Below are 15,199 nucleotides of genomic sequence, written 5' to 3'. Positions count from 1 at the left end.
CCCCTCTGAGCCCAGCTGGCGTCAGGAGGAATCCCCCGAGGTGTACCCGGGGATGGAGACCCCGGACCTGCGCTCCAGGACAGCGCCAGCACCCCAAGTTGGATGCCGGACCCCAAGGGAGCCGATGCTCTGGAAGAGCGGGACACCGGGACCGGCGCCTCTTGCTCCCTTCTACGGGAACGGGCTCGTCCGGCTGCGGCTCCCCGGGCTGCGAGGTGTCGGGGATCTCCGGAGGGCGCAGCCCGGGTGCGCCCCGAGCAGCCGGACACGGGCCCGGAGCTGCCGAGTCCCGCCGGTCACGGAGCCGCGTGGGCAGCGCGGCCGCGGCGGTGGCACCACCTGGTGCCACGGGACAGAACCGCACCCGGAGCGGAGCCAGCGCCGTGCCCGGGCCGGGCGCCAACAGCCGCGGGCCCTGCACTGAGCCCCAGGCCAGCGCCAGCAGACACCCCAAAATTCGTCCCGTAGACCACAGCGGCCTCGTTCTGTGACTTCACGTCCCGGGCTTGGCACAGCTGCCACCAAGAGCAGCCCGTTTCTCCAAACCATTCCTGAGCACAGCACGGCTGCCCCTCACCCCTGGAGACACTGATTCAGCTTAACCCGAGCTGGAGGCTGGAGATGCCAGAGCCAAGAAGTGAAGCAGCAGCTCAGGGCTCACCCCAAGCTGTTGGGAAGCAGGGGCTGAGCAGGGTCCCCGAGGAGCTTGGAGCACCTGCCCTCCCTCTGGAACACGATGGGGCACCACACCAGGGGCCTGTTTGTGCCATCCCTGCCCAAGGCTCCATGTGGCAGCCCCTGGCCATGGCAGGGCTGTGCCACAGCTCACCAGGGCAGCAGGATGCCAGCTCCAGCCCCTGCCCAGCTCCCAGGGCTGCTGCCCCCTCTCCCTGCCCAGCCAAACTAAAAAGGCACAAGTGCTGCTTTGTGCTGCAGCCCAGAGCAGGGTCAGACAGGACCTATAATCCTCATAAAGGAAATTAAACCAGGCATTGATTTTTCACCAGGATGCTGCAAGGCTGGGGCTGTGGAAGCCTTGCATAACCCATTTACTCAGCACAGAGCCATGCTGCCCTCACTGTGATGGCACAGGCACCAGAGCCACCCTCTCTGGGCACAGGGTGACCACCACAGCCATGGTCCCCCTTTGTCCCACCAGGCAGGGACAAGCATCTGGCTACAGAGCAAGGCCATGGTTCAGTCACATGCCCAGAATGAAGCAGGCACCTTAACCTAGCTGGGAGCACAGGGTAGCTTCTCTTCAGCCCATGGGCTCTGCTGCCTCAGTCCAGGACCAGGAATGCTGACAGAATAAGCCCTGGGCTGCCAGCAGAGAAGGGACTCCCCCCCCCACCCCAAATCCTGTCCTGGCCCCAGGGCCCTGCTCTGTGCACAAAGGTATCACACCTTTGCTCTCTCCAACCATAAAGGGCAGGAAAACAAACAAACCAACCTAGAAAACCTGCTTACAGAAGTGTGAGACACACAAAAAGCAGAGCCTGTGAGGGCTCCTTGAGGCTGGGCTGATCCTTGACCCCACAGCCACAAGAGTTGAGGAACTGTGGGGCAGAGCAAGGGGAGACTGTCCCATACAGGCAAGCATGGCCCAGGCTCCTCCAGGCTCTGCAGAGCAGGGAACACCCCTCCCCTCCCTCCAGGAAGGTTTTTACACCCGTCGAGCTGCATCTCCTCAGCAATTAGAGGGCAGCCAGAGCTGGCACCAAACCCAGACACAGCATCGTGGGCTGCAGCCAGCAGGTCAGGCGGCCCCGAGGGAAGAGACCAGAGTCCAGAGGTGGAAAAAAGAGAGAGGAATCATCTTTATTTGTGAAGTGTTAACAGATGGAACAGTTCAATGCTACCCAGCAGTAAAGGTGTTAGACTCCCCTGAGCACTTGTCTGCTCACAGGCCCCCCACGTCACACACACACTGCGCTGGCTCAAGCACAAGCACACACTGTTAAACCTTAAAAACTGCCCCCAGCCCCAGCTCACCCTGCCCCTCCCCACTGCAGAGACATGAACAACCCACGGAATAAGTTACAGCAATCATTATCCAGCATCCAGCTCCTGGCTGCCTGTTTCAGAGTAACCAAGAACATCTCAGCAGGAGCTGACTGGGAATCTGCCCGACAGGGACAAGCCAGGAACGAGCCCTTTGTCAGGGAAAGGTGCAGCCTTGCTCCTGGTGACGCACTGGGAAAGACACAGAACCCCTTCCTGAACCCTCTGGTCAGATCAGGTCATTCCCCTACAGCCACCAAAGCAGCTCCTCCCTCACCCCCACAAGCAGGTGGGACACAGCTGCACTCCCACCCCCCTCCCCACTCTGTACCAACATGAAATAACCTAGGACAGAGACAGCCAGAGACCTACACTACCAGGAACAAAGGATTTACATTTACAGGTAGAAAAACCCTCCCACGACTCTTAAAAAAAAAAAAAAAAAAAAAAAAAGTGTATTTTATATTCTACAACTTAAGTTTCCTTAGAAAGTGAAGTAACTGAATCGCAAGGACGCACTAGAATATTCCATGGTGCTATTTTACCAAAAAAATTAAAAGAAAACAAAATTGTCCAGACGAGTTCTTCATCTACACATCACCTGGCAGGAGAGAAAGAAAAACCAGTTAGATAAATCCTGTTGCACCAGTACAGCAGCACTGGGCTGGAAGGGGCTGGTGGAGCCCATGCTGGGCCAGAAGAGCCTCTGGCTTCTCCCAGAGACCCTCAGCAGCCTCAGAGCTGCAGCTCCTGCTCCAGGCTCTGCCCTGGCACTCACCTGGCCCTGCTCTCAGTTTGCGTTTCTCTGGCGGACGTTCTTGTCCTTGTGGTTTGTGGCATTGCTCTTCCTGGGAAGGGAGAAGGGGTGTGAGAAAAGGGAGAGCAGAAAGTTCCCCCACCACCACCCATCTCCATCAATGTAACTCAGGTCCAAGCAGAGGGTGCAGATCAGATCCCAGAGCAGGGACAGACACTGGTGCCACCCCAGGTATGTGTGGTTTACACATGGGGACATTAAATGAACCATGGGGTGACCTCTCCTCCCACTGAGTATTATCCCACACCAGCCAGCTTTTATCTTTGCATAAAGCTTTTATCTTTGGAGCAGATTCCCTGGCTGGATGAGATCTACCAGTACAAATCTGGCTAAATAGGAAGAGGCAAGGTACTCACAGTGGTGCAGAGCCTCCATCATCATCTTCACATTCAGGACAGCACAGAAAGAGAAAACAAAAAACAAACAGTCAGGGAAGAGGACATACAAAGTGACCTCTGTCCCTCCTTAAAGCAGTGGGAACTGCATTCCAGCAGCCATTCCACCACCACTTTAAGCTGGGGAGGGTAGAGCTCCTCTGGCGAGATCCCCTGCCCTGATCCATCCCCTGTGCTCACCCCCATGGCACCAGGACTTGGGATGGCTCCCAGATCCCAGCACACTCACAGCAGGTAAAGGGGAAGCCAAACAGGATGTTTCAGGAACGAGGCTTTAAGCAGCAGCAGCAGGAAGCCCTTCTCCCTCCCCACACGTCGTGATATCAAAACAAACACTGCACACCACGTTCTGAGCAGCACAGCTAAGGAAACACCTCTGCCAACACGTGCCAAGCCCTGAGGCCTTTCACCAGCTCCCTGAGACCTGCCACCTCCCAAGAGGAGGCTCCCAGTTGTCTCCTTTGCTCCTCTTCTGCAGCCCTGAGTCCCACTGGGGCTGCCCTGGGCACCAGGATCTGCTCAGGGCTGGTGAGAGGACAGAGGCAGACACACTGCTGGAACTACCTTGGACTTACCATGTGAGGTGGCACCAGCAGCAGAGAAAGGAAGAGTGGATAGGTAACACCAGCAAGGATATCAGCCCAAAGACAGGCCAGGCTGTCCCCACCCCATCCCAGGGGACAGGAGTGTCCAGTGTACAGAATGTACTGGGGGGAACTGGCTCAGACAGGCCTCACTGTCACCTTTTGGGAGGGCCAAAGCTATAGAAACTTTGGGGTAGAAAGAACCACTTTATACCAGGGAAGTGTAAAGCCATGTGTTTACCAAAGGGGAGTGATGCTGTATCCTCATCCATGAGGATTTGGGAACTTGAGCTCCTCTTGCCAAGGAGCATCAGGACATTTCAGCACATTCAGAAGCATCTGCTAACAGCTCTGACAGGTCAGCACCCCACAGACCTGGGCTGATGCCATCACAAACCAGATCACAGAGGGTTTGTGCTGGGAGATGCAGCTACAACACCTTTAAGACAGCACCTGCCTTCCAGCCAGGGGTGTCAGAGGGCAAAACACCTGCTTGTGAAACTGCCTCGAGTGGAATTCCAAGCCCTGAAATCAGGGGAGGGATCTGACCTTTAAGCCCCTCTGCTGCACCTCTCCTGAGCCTGCTCCTGCAGGGGGCCAGGGGCCCTGCAGGATCCCAGGCAGGAAGGATGCAGAGCATTCACACTGCATTGTTAACTGCATCAGATAAAGGAGCCTGACACAATGCAGATCCTCACCGATAAGGAAAGGGAGGAGCTGGTGCTTCCAGAACAGATTAAAGATAGTAGGGCTCTTTGAGATCCAGGATGTGTGGATCTGATGACCCAAAACATCCTGAACTGAACACAAATTAAGCTAAGCCCGGTCTCTCAGAGCCACTGACACAGTCCCTCCCAGTTCTGCAGCACCACAAAAGCTCCAGTAAGTATTTACAAACCACCTTGTCCAGAGTGGGAGCTGCCAAAGCAAATCTAGCCCTGCAGACACTCTAGGGAAGCACTTGAGCAAGGAGCAGAGGAACTGGTGAGACAAAGGGTCAGGCTGACCTGCACAGAATTCTTTCTTGCCCTAGATCTCACTGCAGGACTGTCATAGACAGTGCAATTACAGGCAGATTCATGGCTGAAGTGGCATGGTACAGACTGGTTTCTAAAGTGCCCTGAGCACCCTCAAACCACCCCTAATCTGAGACAGAGACCTCACAACTCCCTACCAGCCCATCCTGCAAGCCTCAAATCACCTATCTTCCCAGACAGACTCAAACCCAGCTGCCTCTTACCGTCAGGAACCTCATCTGGCTTCCTCCTCTTCTCATAGATGAAGATGATGGTGACAAGCACGAGGACCTCTGCCACGATGCCCAGGAAGGGCCAGAGCGCGGCCAGGCGGCTGCGCACGCGCAGGTTCACCAGGGCGTTCCCGGTGCCGTAGGGGTTGGTGGCATTGCAGGAGTAATCACCCGTGTCCTGCTCGATATCCAGCTTCAGGATGCGCAGCTCTGTCTTGTTGCCGCTGGACTTGATGATGTATCGGCCAGAGGCGTTCTCCAGGAGCTGGAGGGAGGAGGATCTCATTTTAGTGCTGACTGACCACCACAGAAATCCCTCCTGGAGTGCTGAGCTTTGAAACAATTCTGGTGGCACAAGAGGCAGCAGGGCAGGCGGGAGGGGAGAAGGAGCAAACCACAGCACTTACCCCATGACCACTTTTGTGCCAGGACCAAGAGGTGACAGCAGGGAAAGAGGGATTCTTGCAGGTCAGCACACCCATGTCCCCCTCATTGCCATGCTCAGACTTCTTGTATGCTGTCACCTGGGGGGCAACTAGACAAGAAGAAAAAAAAAAAAAACCACATTCATCTCATTATAGAAATCACATAGATTTGTACTTCCCTCAGTCTACCTCACCAGAATCAGCTACCCTAAACCTCAGCCAAGCTGTTCTTCTCATAGATTGGCATTTTCAAAGAGGAAAGTGCATCAAGCTGCTTCAGGAAAGGCTCAAACAGATTTGTCCAGCAGGTATTATCCCTCTATCCATTCATTATTCCTGTGGGAACATGCCCACAGAAGGCTGGCTTAATGCAGGATCTCAGGGCTGGCCCTGCAGCCACTGGAATGGCCTGATAGCAACACTGCCCTGCAGCCACAGGGAGCAGCTATTCAACCAGCTGAAAAGACACCACAGCAAAGTGTTCAGGAGGTCACAGCTTCCCCATGCCCCTCCTCAGACCCCAGAAGCAAACAGATGAAATTACCAGAAATGTTCACTTGTCCTTTTATCTGCGGGTTTGCTTCGAAGACGCACTCGTAGACACCAGAGTGCTCCTCCTTCTTCCCATCAATTCTACAAAAAACAGGATTCAGGTAAGCACCCAGCACAACTTATCCAGAGATACTGACCTCCAGGCTCATGGAATCAGACACCCACAAGCATCAGCAGAATTTTCCCCCTTCCAGCAGAATACTTATGCTGCACTACAGCAAGCCAGCTCTCCACTCTCCTCACACACTGAGGGTGGCAGAAGAGGGTTTCATGTGCACCACATCTGACATGGGTCTGTCAAGTCACTGATCAGTGTTCCAGCCCAGTGGAACACAGGGCAAAGCAGTGGCAGAGATCACCCAGGCCAGGCTGCTCTGAATTGATCCCTGCATTGAGAAAAACCCTCACATTCCCCTTCCTGTAAAGCTGCTGCAATGAGATTTAGTGGATTATGCAGCCCTGCAACAAACATCCCATTCTGCTGCCCAGTAATACCCACTCGAGGGAAGGGGCCCACAGAGTTTGTCCCATGGCTGCACTGGGACAAGGGGCTGTTTGTTAGTCCTGCCCTGCACAGCGCTTCCCACTTCCAAAAAACCACTCAGCTGAGGAATTGAGGTCACGCGAGGGAGGCTGGGTTATAAATACTTTAATCCTTGTTCAGCTCCCTGTTGCTATGGGGAGACAGGCACGTCGGCACTGCCATACAAAGGGACATGATGCCTCCACAGCTGCTGGGTCAGTGCCAGCCAGGCCTGACTGTAATCAGAAAGGAAAGCTCACTGCACTGCCACAATAAGGCTGGTATTCCCACAGCCAGCACGGAGCACGGGCTGCCACAGCTCCCCTGCTCCTTCTGGGAGAACAGCTGGACTCTGGGAAGGGACACAAAGCCCCAAGGAGAGACAACATGCACCGGAGCCTCTCACTCCACACACAGGGAGAGGGAAGCTGGTGGCCTGCCCAGAGCAGGACTCCTTCAAAGCTCTGGACATTGAATAACCAGAGTCCAGCTGAACACCTGCTTAAAATCAGGAAATCTCTTTTTAAGAGGATATTTGTGGCACAAAAATGTCCCTTCCTCCTCCTTTTTTCTCTCCTCCTCCCCATAAAGGAGAGTGCTGGGCCTTACCAAAACTCTGTTAAACTCATGCTCCACAGTCTCCAAGCCCCACCCCATCATCAGGGCTGCAAGAACTCAGCCCTGGCTCCAGCTGACAGCAAACACCAGCTGCTTTCTGGGAAAAAAAACCTGCTGGTGCTGAGGTTGTGACCTTGCCCTGACACTCACGTGTAGCTGGTAAAAGTACCGGGGTTCTCATCCTGCTCCAGGATCTTCTCCCTGTGAATCCACTTGTGGCCCGTGATGGTGAGGTGTGGTGCAGACATGTTACAGCTGAGGATCAGCTTGTCAGAACTCTCAATGACATGAGTAGTAATTTCAGGACCTGCATTCACAAAGAATTGGATTCAAGTTAACCCAGGGTACGGCAGAGCTGATGTGGTGCCCATGAACCTGCAATGCAAACCCCACAGCTCCTTGTCTCTATTCCCAGCTTCCACTTACCTTCACAGTTCCCTACCAGACCTGACTGTGCCAGCACCAGAGTCCCCAGAGCCAGGTGAGTGGACCTGGGGTGGCCACACTGGCCCTGCAGCTGCTCCCTACACCAGCAGGATCTGTGTCCTGCATCGCTCCAATCTCTGTCCCTACCACAGGGGCAGAGCCCAGTGCTCAATAAGCAATGGAAAAGGTCACTCTGAAGGGCAGAGCACGGCTCTCTGCTGCCGTCAGCCACCACAGCACTGATATGTCAACACCTCCCAGCACCTGAGCAGCTTCAGGCACCTCCAGGTAGGACAGAGGGCAGCCAGGACCCTCTGTGATGAGGGGGAGCAGACAAGATGTGGCAGCAATACGTGCATCACCTGAGGCAGCCCAAAGGCTTTAGCTAGAACAACTCCAGGGAGAACAGAGCCGTGACTCTGAGAGGTCCTGGGCCTCGATGTGCCAGGCAGCAGTAAATTATGCAACCTAAGATGACTCAGGCATTTCTACTTGTAGGAGGCTGTCCGAGAAGGCAGCTGCCATCAGCAGCACCACTGCACAGCCCCAGTGCCACTGCAGCCCCTACCCTTCCACCCCACCTCCATCCCTCAGAGGGGATGACAGGCAGGGCTGACAGGCATTTTGCTTTTCCTCCTATCCAAATTCCACTGGAAGAAGGGTTCTGCTGGAGTTCTGTACTCCATAGCACATTTCTGCTGAAAAGGCAGCTCTCCTAACTCCAGGATTCACGGGGAGACCTTAGCAGGGCTTTAATCTCCCTCCCAGGTTCCTACCACTGGCAGCAGCCTGGGGTTCTGGCAAGAGGGAACCCGGCCACGTCCACAGGACAAGCAACAACACCACACTCAAGTGTCACGCAGACACGGCCATTTCAAAAATGGTTGCACCTCAGACCTCAAAGCAAGATTTGTTTCCCCAACAGTCGGGGCCACCAGCACGGAAGCGAGCTGAAAGCAGGGCTGCTGGAAGGAGCGGGAGCTGTACGAGCCGCAGGGCAGGGCCGCTGGTCAGTGGTGGTTAGGGCAGAGTCGACCACAGAATCGAGGCTCAATTCTGCAGCCAGGGCTCGGAGGCTCTCGGGAATAAGCAGGTTCCAGGTTCTTTGGCTCCGGAAAAGGCGCGGGATTTGCCGGAGGGCGAATTGGTTGGGAAGCCACAACCCTTTTTGAGTAGGGCCATTCCGGGTCAAGTCACAGGTGGTGGGGAGATTGACAGAGGGTGGGAGTCTCTCAGTTCTACAGCTGGGGTGGGAAGGTGAGGGGAGCTTTCGGGAGCCACAGGACACAGGTGCAGGGGTGAGCATGGCAGGAGACTCAAGACACCAGTGTCCGAGCAAGTGCCAAGGCCTCGGAGCGGCCACTCACGTTCGATGACAAAAACGTTCGCCTGGGAACGGATCCACTTGACTTTGGGGCTCTTCGACAAGTGGTTGCGGTCGGGGTCGTTGCTGGCCCGGCACTCGTACATGCCCGAGTCGTCGCCCGTGAGGTTGGCGATGGAGATGGTGCTGGTAGAGTGCAGGTTGTAGGTGGCGTTGATTTTGACACGGTCCTGCCGTGCGCCATCCCAGAGCTGAGCATAGGTCTCATTGGGGTCGTTGCCCTCAAACCACCACTGGATCTCAGGGATGGGATTGCCAATCGCCTCGCAGTACAACTCCACGCTGTCCTGAGTCAGTCTCTTTTGAGACAGCGGTGACTTTATAAAACCAGCTATGAGTTGAAGAGGTATTAGTGCAAAGTGTTAGTGCAAAGCAAGAATTCACCTTCCACAAGCAAAAGTAACTCTGGGCGACTAAGAAGAGGCTGCACATCATCTCCAGATCAGCACACTCTTCCCTCCCTCCCCTCCACGCTCTGAACTCTGCCTGCCTGCTTGCATTTGCATCTCCTGCAGCTCCGCTGCAAAACCAGCACAGACAAACCAGCACTCAGTGTGGTTTGTCTCACTATCCAAACTGGACACCCCTGGCATCGCCCACCTGCTGCGAGGGGCAGCTGAGGATGAAAACACTGCATTTGTGCTTCAAGAGCTTATGCAGCCTCCACATTCCCCAGGCTGTGCTCTGGCAAGGTGCTGCATCACCATGGAAGGCTGGGGACAGTGAGGCAGCAGAACCCTGACCAAGCCCCCTCCCAGCCCATTTGAGACAGCTGCAATGGGAAGAGGGCTCAATGGGAAAAGGGCTTCACTGTGCCCCTGTGGCCCCAGGAGGATCGTGTCTGTTCCCCCTGGCTGCCTGACCGTAATTCGGAGCTGGCAGGGGCCCAGGCCCCCCCTTGCTGTGCCTGGCACAGCCACATGTACTGGCCACACACACTGGCCCCTCGCCTGCCCACACCCTTGTTCCATCCCTCAGCCCCACAAGGAACTCCTGAGCACAACCCCAAGGTAAGAACTTCTTTGGGGGAGGAGGAAAAGTCTTGCAGTCTGCAAGATGTCACAATCCAGGCGAGGAAATGCGTAAATCTGTTGTCATACAAACAGTGAAATCCGACTTTTCATCTCGGGCAAGACCAGCCTGCAGAACTGAATTGGTAAAACACAGACCAGGGGCACAGGCAGCAGCTGCAGGCTGGAATTCGGATATTTTTCACTCTGCCCTTGCAGCCAGAGGCCGGAGGGTGCAGTTGGAATCAGCCAGTCCAAAGGTCGGTGCCTGTGCTGCAGGGAGCCAGGGAATGGAGCTGCCAAACGCCCTGAGCCTCCAGGGCGGGCACGGGGCAGCAGCCACAGCCCCAGGAGCCCTTCCCAGGGCAGGCAGGAAGGGAGGCTCAGCAGCTCCACTTCGGGAAAAGCCATCAGGCACAGGTTGAGGTCACTACGTGACTCACCCCCAGCCAGGTTGCAGGAGGAGTTGAGTTTGAGACACATCCTTCCTGTACTAACAGGCAGCTCGCACCCCAAGAACCTTCCAGGAATTAATTTGCTTGGTTAAAAGCACTACGTGATTATACACAACCCTCCATGGATGCACCATGATGTACAGGCACAGAGGAAGTGGGCTTAGGAGAAGTTTTTGGGGGGGTTTTGAAAGCCTGAAGGTGTTTTAATGAGGAATCCTAAGGCTGGTTTTTGTGAGAATAGGAACAAATCGGTGTCACAAACCCAAGTTTGCTCAAACTCAAGGAAGACACAAGTTAGCCTGTAGGCTAAGCTTGACTCCTAAAGAAACTAATTCCACATTTTTCAAAGGAAAAACTAGCTTTTCCTACTAAAGCTTTGAAAGTCTTGAAGAATAAGCAAGGCTGAAAGAGAAAGGACCCCCCATGGGGCACTCCTAGGAGGAGGCAGACACTAATTTTAACCAAACAGAAGGTCCAGGGGTGCCCAGAGATGTTATGGGATGAGGGTATCAGCTTGGTGTCATCCCAAAACCACTGACCCGTGTGCCAGAAGGGAGTTTTCCACACCACAGGCCTGTGGTCAAACACTCCCAACCCTGACAAGCCCTGGAACTGCCCACAGCACTTGTACGAGCCCGTCTGCTCCAACTGCAGCCCGAATTAAAGCGGGAGCTGGTAAAGATCAAGGGTTTTACAGCTACAAGGTGATTACTGTACGCTGACAAAATAAGCTGTGCAAGGTTATTTGCTCCGAGTTAGAGGGTGCCTCGTGCAGTTCAAACAGGTTAAAAGGCTCCAGCAAGCAGCAGCAGCAGCGAGTACCATTTGCATTCCCATGGGATTAACGTTCTCCCTGTCCCCACCAGAAAGCTGAGAGCAGGAAATCCCCACCGTGAGCTCTCTGTGCTGGGGAAGGCGCCTGCTGAGCCCAAGGCACAGGAGCACAGCCAGCACCAACCCACTGGGATCGATCAGGGCTGCTGCCACATTTCCCAGAGGGTGACAGGGTGAAAGTGGGTCTCAGTTCCCAAAGCCCAGACGCTCCTCGCAGAGCTGAGCTGGATACTTCCCCGGGCATAGCGTGGTATCTGAGCCAGAGGGACAGCAGGGAAGGGAGAAAGACCAGATAACATTCTCCAGAGTCACCTTCAAACTAAAAACAACCTCTCCCCCCGCAGAGGGAGGAGTCCCCAGGGTGTTTGCAGCAGTGGGAAGTGGCTGAGCCCAGCCAGAGCCCCACTGTCCCACAGGGCACATGTTCCTGCCCGGCCTGACCTTTGTTTCTCGGTTTGGGAAGGGGATAGTTGAAAATCTAACACTTTTTGCATTTAAAATAGCTATAAAATCTGCCATTAAGCTTTGCACAGCCAGGTCAAAGTCAGGGTCCCTCCCCTCGAGGGCACAGAGTCCAGGCACACACACCGACCCATTCTCCATGGAGTGAGCTGCGACCCAGTCTGCCCCATAAAGCCAAACATAAACACTGCTGAGAGGCCAAACCCCAATTTTCAGCCCCCACTCTGCTCCCTCGAGGCACCAGCACGGCTCCACACCAAGCCCAGGCAGGACATGGGCATTACACAACTGATGGGGCAGCTGGGCTATTCAGAGCCAAGATAGGAACTGGCTCCTCCACGTCCCACAGGCAGGAGGGGAAACCCTCAGAGCCACAGAGGGAGCGGGATGCGGCCAACCTGGGCGGCTCCAGGTGATAAGTGTGGGGTTCAGACGGAGAATGTGCCCTGCAGAACTAAAATGCAATTCTGTAGCAAGAAACTATTGGAGCACACGCTCGGGTTTTCCAGGATCCTCCCACTCTTTCGCCTTCAGTCTCAGGGTTTGGTTTCTACTATGCTGAAGCGTTAACAGGATACAAATTGTTTAAGTATTAAAAAAGCCAGGACCAGCTGCTTGCCACTGGCGACCAAACCGAGCCTCTTCCACGAGGCTGGTCCGGAGGCTGCGGGGAGAACGCGGCCGGGTTTGCCATGAGCTCCTCCAAGATCTGAGGAGGTGAGACGTGGAGCCCGGCACAGGGCAGAGCCCGCTCATCCCTGCGGGCAGAGCTGCAAGCGCCCACCGGGGGCTGCCGGAGCCGCCGCCCCGCGGATTATCCGCAACATCTTTAGGGTTTAAAGCTCGGGGACCCATTGCTGCTCCTCAGCCGCGGAAACCGGGGAAGCGACTGCGGGGAATAAACTCCTCGGATTTTCCTAAGGAGGAAACAACCCGGCGCGGCTGAAAGCACCGGCGGACCCCGCCGCCCCTCCGGTCAAAGGGATCAGCGGGCACGCGGTGCGCCGGGGCATCCTCCGCCCTAGCTCCGGGACTGCCCGACGGCAGCGCCGAGCCCAGCCAGGCCCGGCCGTGCTCCCATAGCCCCAGGGCACCTCCGTTCCCCCGGCCCCGACCCCGCCCGCCGCGGACGTGCCCCGCCGCAGGCGCCCGCGCCGCCGCTCCTCCCCCGCGCCCACCGTTCCCGGAGCCCACCCGCGGGGCTGGGATCCCGCCAAGGCCCCTCGGAGCCCCCGCAGGACACCCCGCCGTCCAACCCCGCACTGAGCCCCCCAGTGGGCGAACCCCCCGCCATCCCGGGCAGCCCGAATGGAGCCCTGCAGACCGGAGCCACCCCGGCCCGCCCGGCCCGGTCCGTACTTGTCCCCGCGGCGCCGGCGGCCATCGAGCACAAGACGAGCAGCGCCAGGACCGCGCGCGTTCCCGCCGCGCCCGCCGCCATCTCCGCACGCGCCCCCGCCGCGCCGCGCGCGCGCTATAACCGCGACCGGGGGCACCGGGGGAGGCGGGGCCATATCGGGCACCGCCCCTTCGCCCCCGGGTCAGCCAATCGCGCAGCGCTGCGCCCCTCAGGCCACGCCCACTCGGCCTGGCGCGGCCAATCAGATGAAAGATGACACCGAGCGCCTTCTCATCTCTGCTGGCCCCGCGGGCAGAGCCGGTTCGGGCCGGTCGCGGCGCGGCCACGCCCAGCGGCCGGGGCAGCCAATGGGGACGCGAGCTGGGGGCGGGGCTGAGGGTCCCCGGGGAGGCCCCGGTGCTGCCGCTGCCCCGGGCGGGTCCGAGACCGCGGAGGAACGGGGGTGGGGGGGGCAAACAGGTCTGCACGTGTCCGGCCCTGCCGAGCCGGGGCACGCACGCACCGGGGGGAGCACCGGAACCCAGCGCCCCCCAGGCCGTGTGGCTCCTCGGGGCGCAGCGTGGGCAGAGTCACGGGGGAGCCAGCGAGTGCTCGGGCAGGCGGGTCCCGGCTGTGCTGGAGGCACGCGGTGGTTCCCGGGGCCACCTGCGGGTCCCCCGCACAGCGGGATATGTGGGAAGGAAACCAGGCAGCGCTTCCTCAGCGCAGGGAGTCCGGCACAGACGGACAATGGCTCCTGCGGACACTGCGGGGCCGCTGCCAGGACAAAACAGCCGGTCCTGCCCCCCACAGCCCGCTCCGGCCCTCAGCACAGCGCCCACAGCCCGGTCAGGGCTGCCCCGAGGTGCAGGGAACGCAATCAGCCCCGGGCTCTCAGTGCCGTCCGTGGGGCCAGGGGGCCAAGTCCCCGCTCCATCCCAGCTGGACCTGCCTGATAACCCCAAGGAGCTGGGCAGGCAAAAACAACAAGGCAGCTGCGGCAAAGAGGCCTCTGCAGGACGGCAGATTTGTGTCCAACTCTTCTCCATCCCAGGAGTGAACTCCTGACTGAGTCAGCCATGGAGCCCTCACGGCCGGGGGTACTGGGCAGGGAGGCAGGAAAAGCCACAACAATGGGGCCATAGGCGCCATCCCCGCACCACGCTCTCCACGGGGATCTGCCAGCTCCTCCCCGAGCGTTTCTTCCCCATGTCCCGCCCACCCTCATCCACCGGCCGGGCTCCCCTTGCACTGGGGGGATTTGCAAATACGGCTCCTGTGGTGCAGAAATTCGTGGAGTATGGTGCCCGTGGCACCCGCAGGCTGAGGAGCTGGTCCTGATCTGGGTGGCTTCCAGCATCCAGCACTGGGGAGGGAACTGGCCACAGAGAGCCAGCAAAGGCAGAGGGCACATGGGCAATGCCCTGGGATGGGGGAGGCTGCTGGGGGTGCACAGAGCAGCCCCCCAGGAAAGGAAGGAGGGGCTGGCTGTGAACAAGCAGCCGGGGCTGCTGCTCTGTGCCGGCCGGGTGACCTTGGAAGCCGTTTGCCAGGCCTGAATAAAGCGACAATAATCCTATTCACCTTTTAGCCTCATTTCCTAAGGCAATAAAGCACATGCCCGCGCCGCGTGCAGTCGCAGGTGTCACTCAAGCCCTGATCCCATTTGCACGACTCCAAGCGAGGGAAGTTTTGCTCATTACCTCTCTGACGAGCTTTGTGCAGCAGGGGCAGGAGCCTCAGGCAGGCGCTTTGCCAGGGCCTCGTCCCTGCCCTGGCTCCCTCCGAGGCTGCTCACCCCATCCCAGCTGGAGAAGGCGCCGGCAGCGCCCCGGGCTGGGAGCTCCCCGCAGCCTCTGGAGCTCGCATGTCCCAGCCGGCTCTGGTCTGTGGGCTATGGGCACACCCAGCTGGGATCAGAGCAGCTGCAAGAGCCCTGGGCATCCCTGGAGCACCGTCAGCTACCACTGAGCACAGGCAGGTCTGCTGCCTGCAGAGGAGGGAGAAGACAAACACCTTCCCCGTGCAGCACTGGAGGGTTTGGACCAGGCAGAGACTGAGTGTTGGCCGCAGCTCCAGGGCAGGGGCACTGAATGTTGCCCAGGAAGGGCAGAGATGCTCT

At 57.7% G+C, this 15,199-nt stretch overlaps 1 protein-coding gene across 1 annotated transcript; it reads right to left on the bottom strand.

Moving 5' to 3' along the window:
- Positions 1-1,796: 1,796 nt before the first annotated feature.
- Positions 1,797-13,231, bottom strand: BSG (basigin (Ok blood group)). Its single transcript, XM_056512638.1, has 9 exons — positions 13,098-13,231; positions 8,961-9,308; positions 7,318-7,474; positions 6,019-6,107; positions 5,457-5,584; positions 5,041-5,314; positions 3,178-3,202; positions 2,783-2,852; positions 1,797-2,605 (listed from the first exon to the last, which is right to left on the bottom strand). Exons 1-8 carry the CDS (start codon positions 13,177-13,179, stop codon positions 2,795-2,797), a joined length of 1,161 nt encoding a protein of 386 aa, XP_056368613.1. The 5' UTR covers positions 13,180-13,231; the 3' UTR covers positions 1,797-2,605; positions 2,783-2,794.
- Positions 13,232-15,199: the final 1,968 nt, after the last annotated feature.

Source organism: Oenanthe melanoleuca, chromosome 28, assembly GCF_029582105.1.
Source record: "Oenanthe melanoleuca isolate GR-GAL-2019-014 chromosome 28, OMel1.0, whole genome shotgun sequence".
Taxonomy (NCBI): Eukaryota; Metazoa; Chordata; class Aves; order Passeriformes; family Muscicapidae; genus Oenanthe; species Oenanthe melanoleuca.
The sequence above is the reverse complement of the archived record's forward strand: the minus strand, read 5'-3'. Positions and strand labels throughout refer to the sequence as shown.

What these genes read in the sequence shown, in the direction of transcription:
- BSG (XM_056512638.1), bottom strand. Translation starts at nt 13,179, where the DNA reads ATGGCGGCGGGCGCGGCGGGAACGCGCGCGGTCCTGGCGCTGCTCGTC. An exon ending in GGTACTTTTACCAGCTACAC is followed by an intron (nt 6,108 to 7,317) that starts GTGAGTGTCAGG and finishes TGTTTTTTGTAG; the next exon opens with AATTGATGGGAAGAAGGAGG. An exon ending in GATGGAGGCTCTGCACCACT is followed by an intron (nt 2,853 to 3,177) that starts GTGAGTACCTTG and finishes CTCCCTTCCCAG; the next exon opens with GAAGAGCAATGCCACAAACC.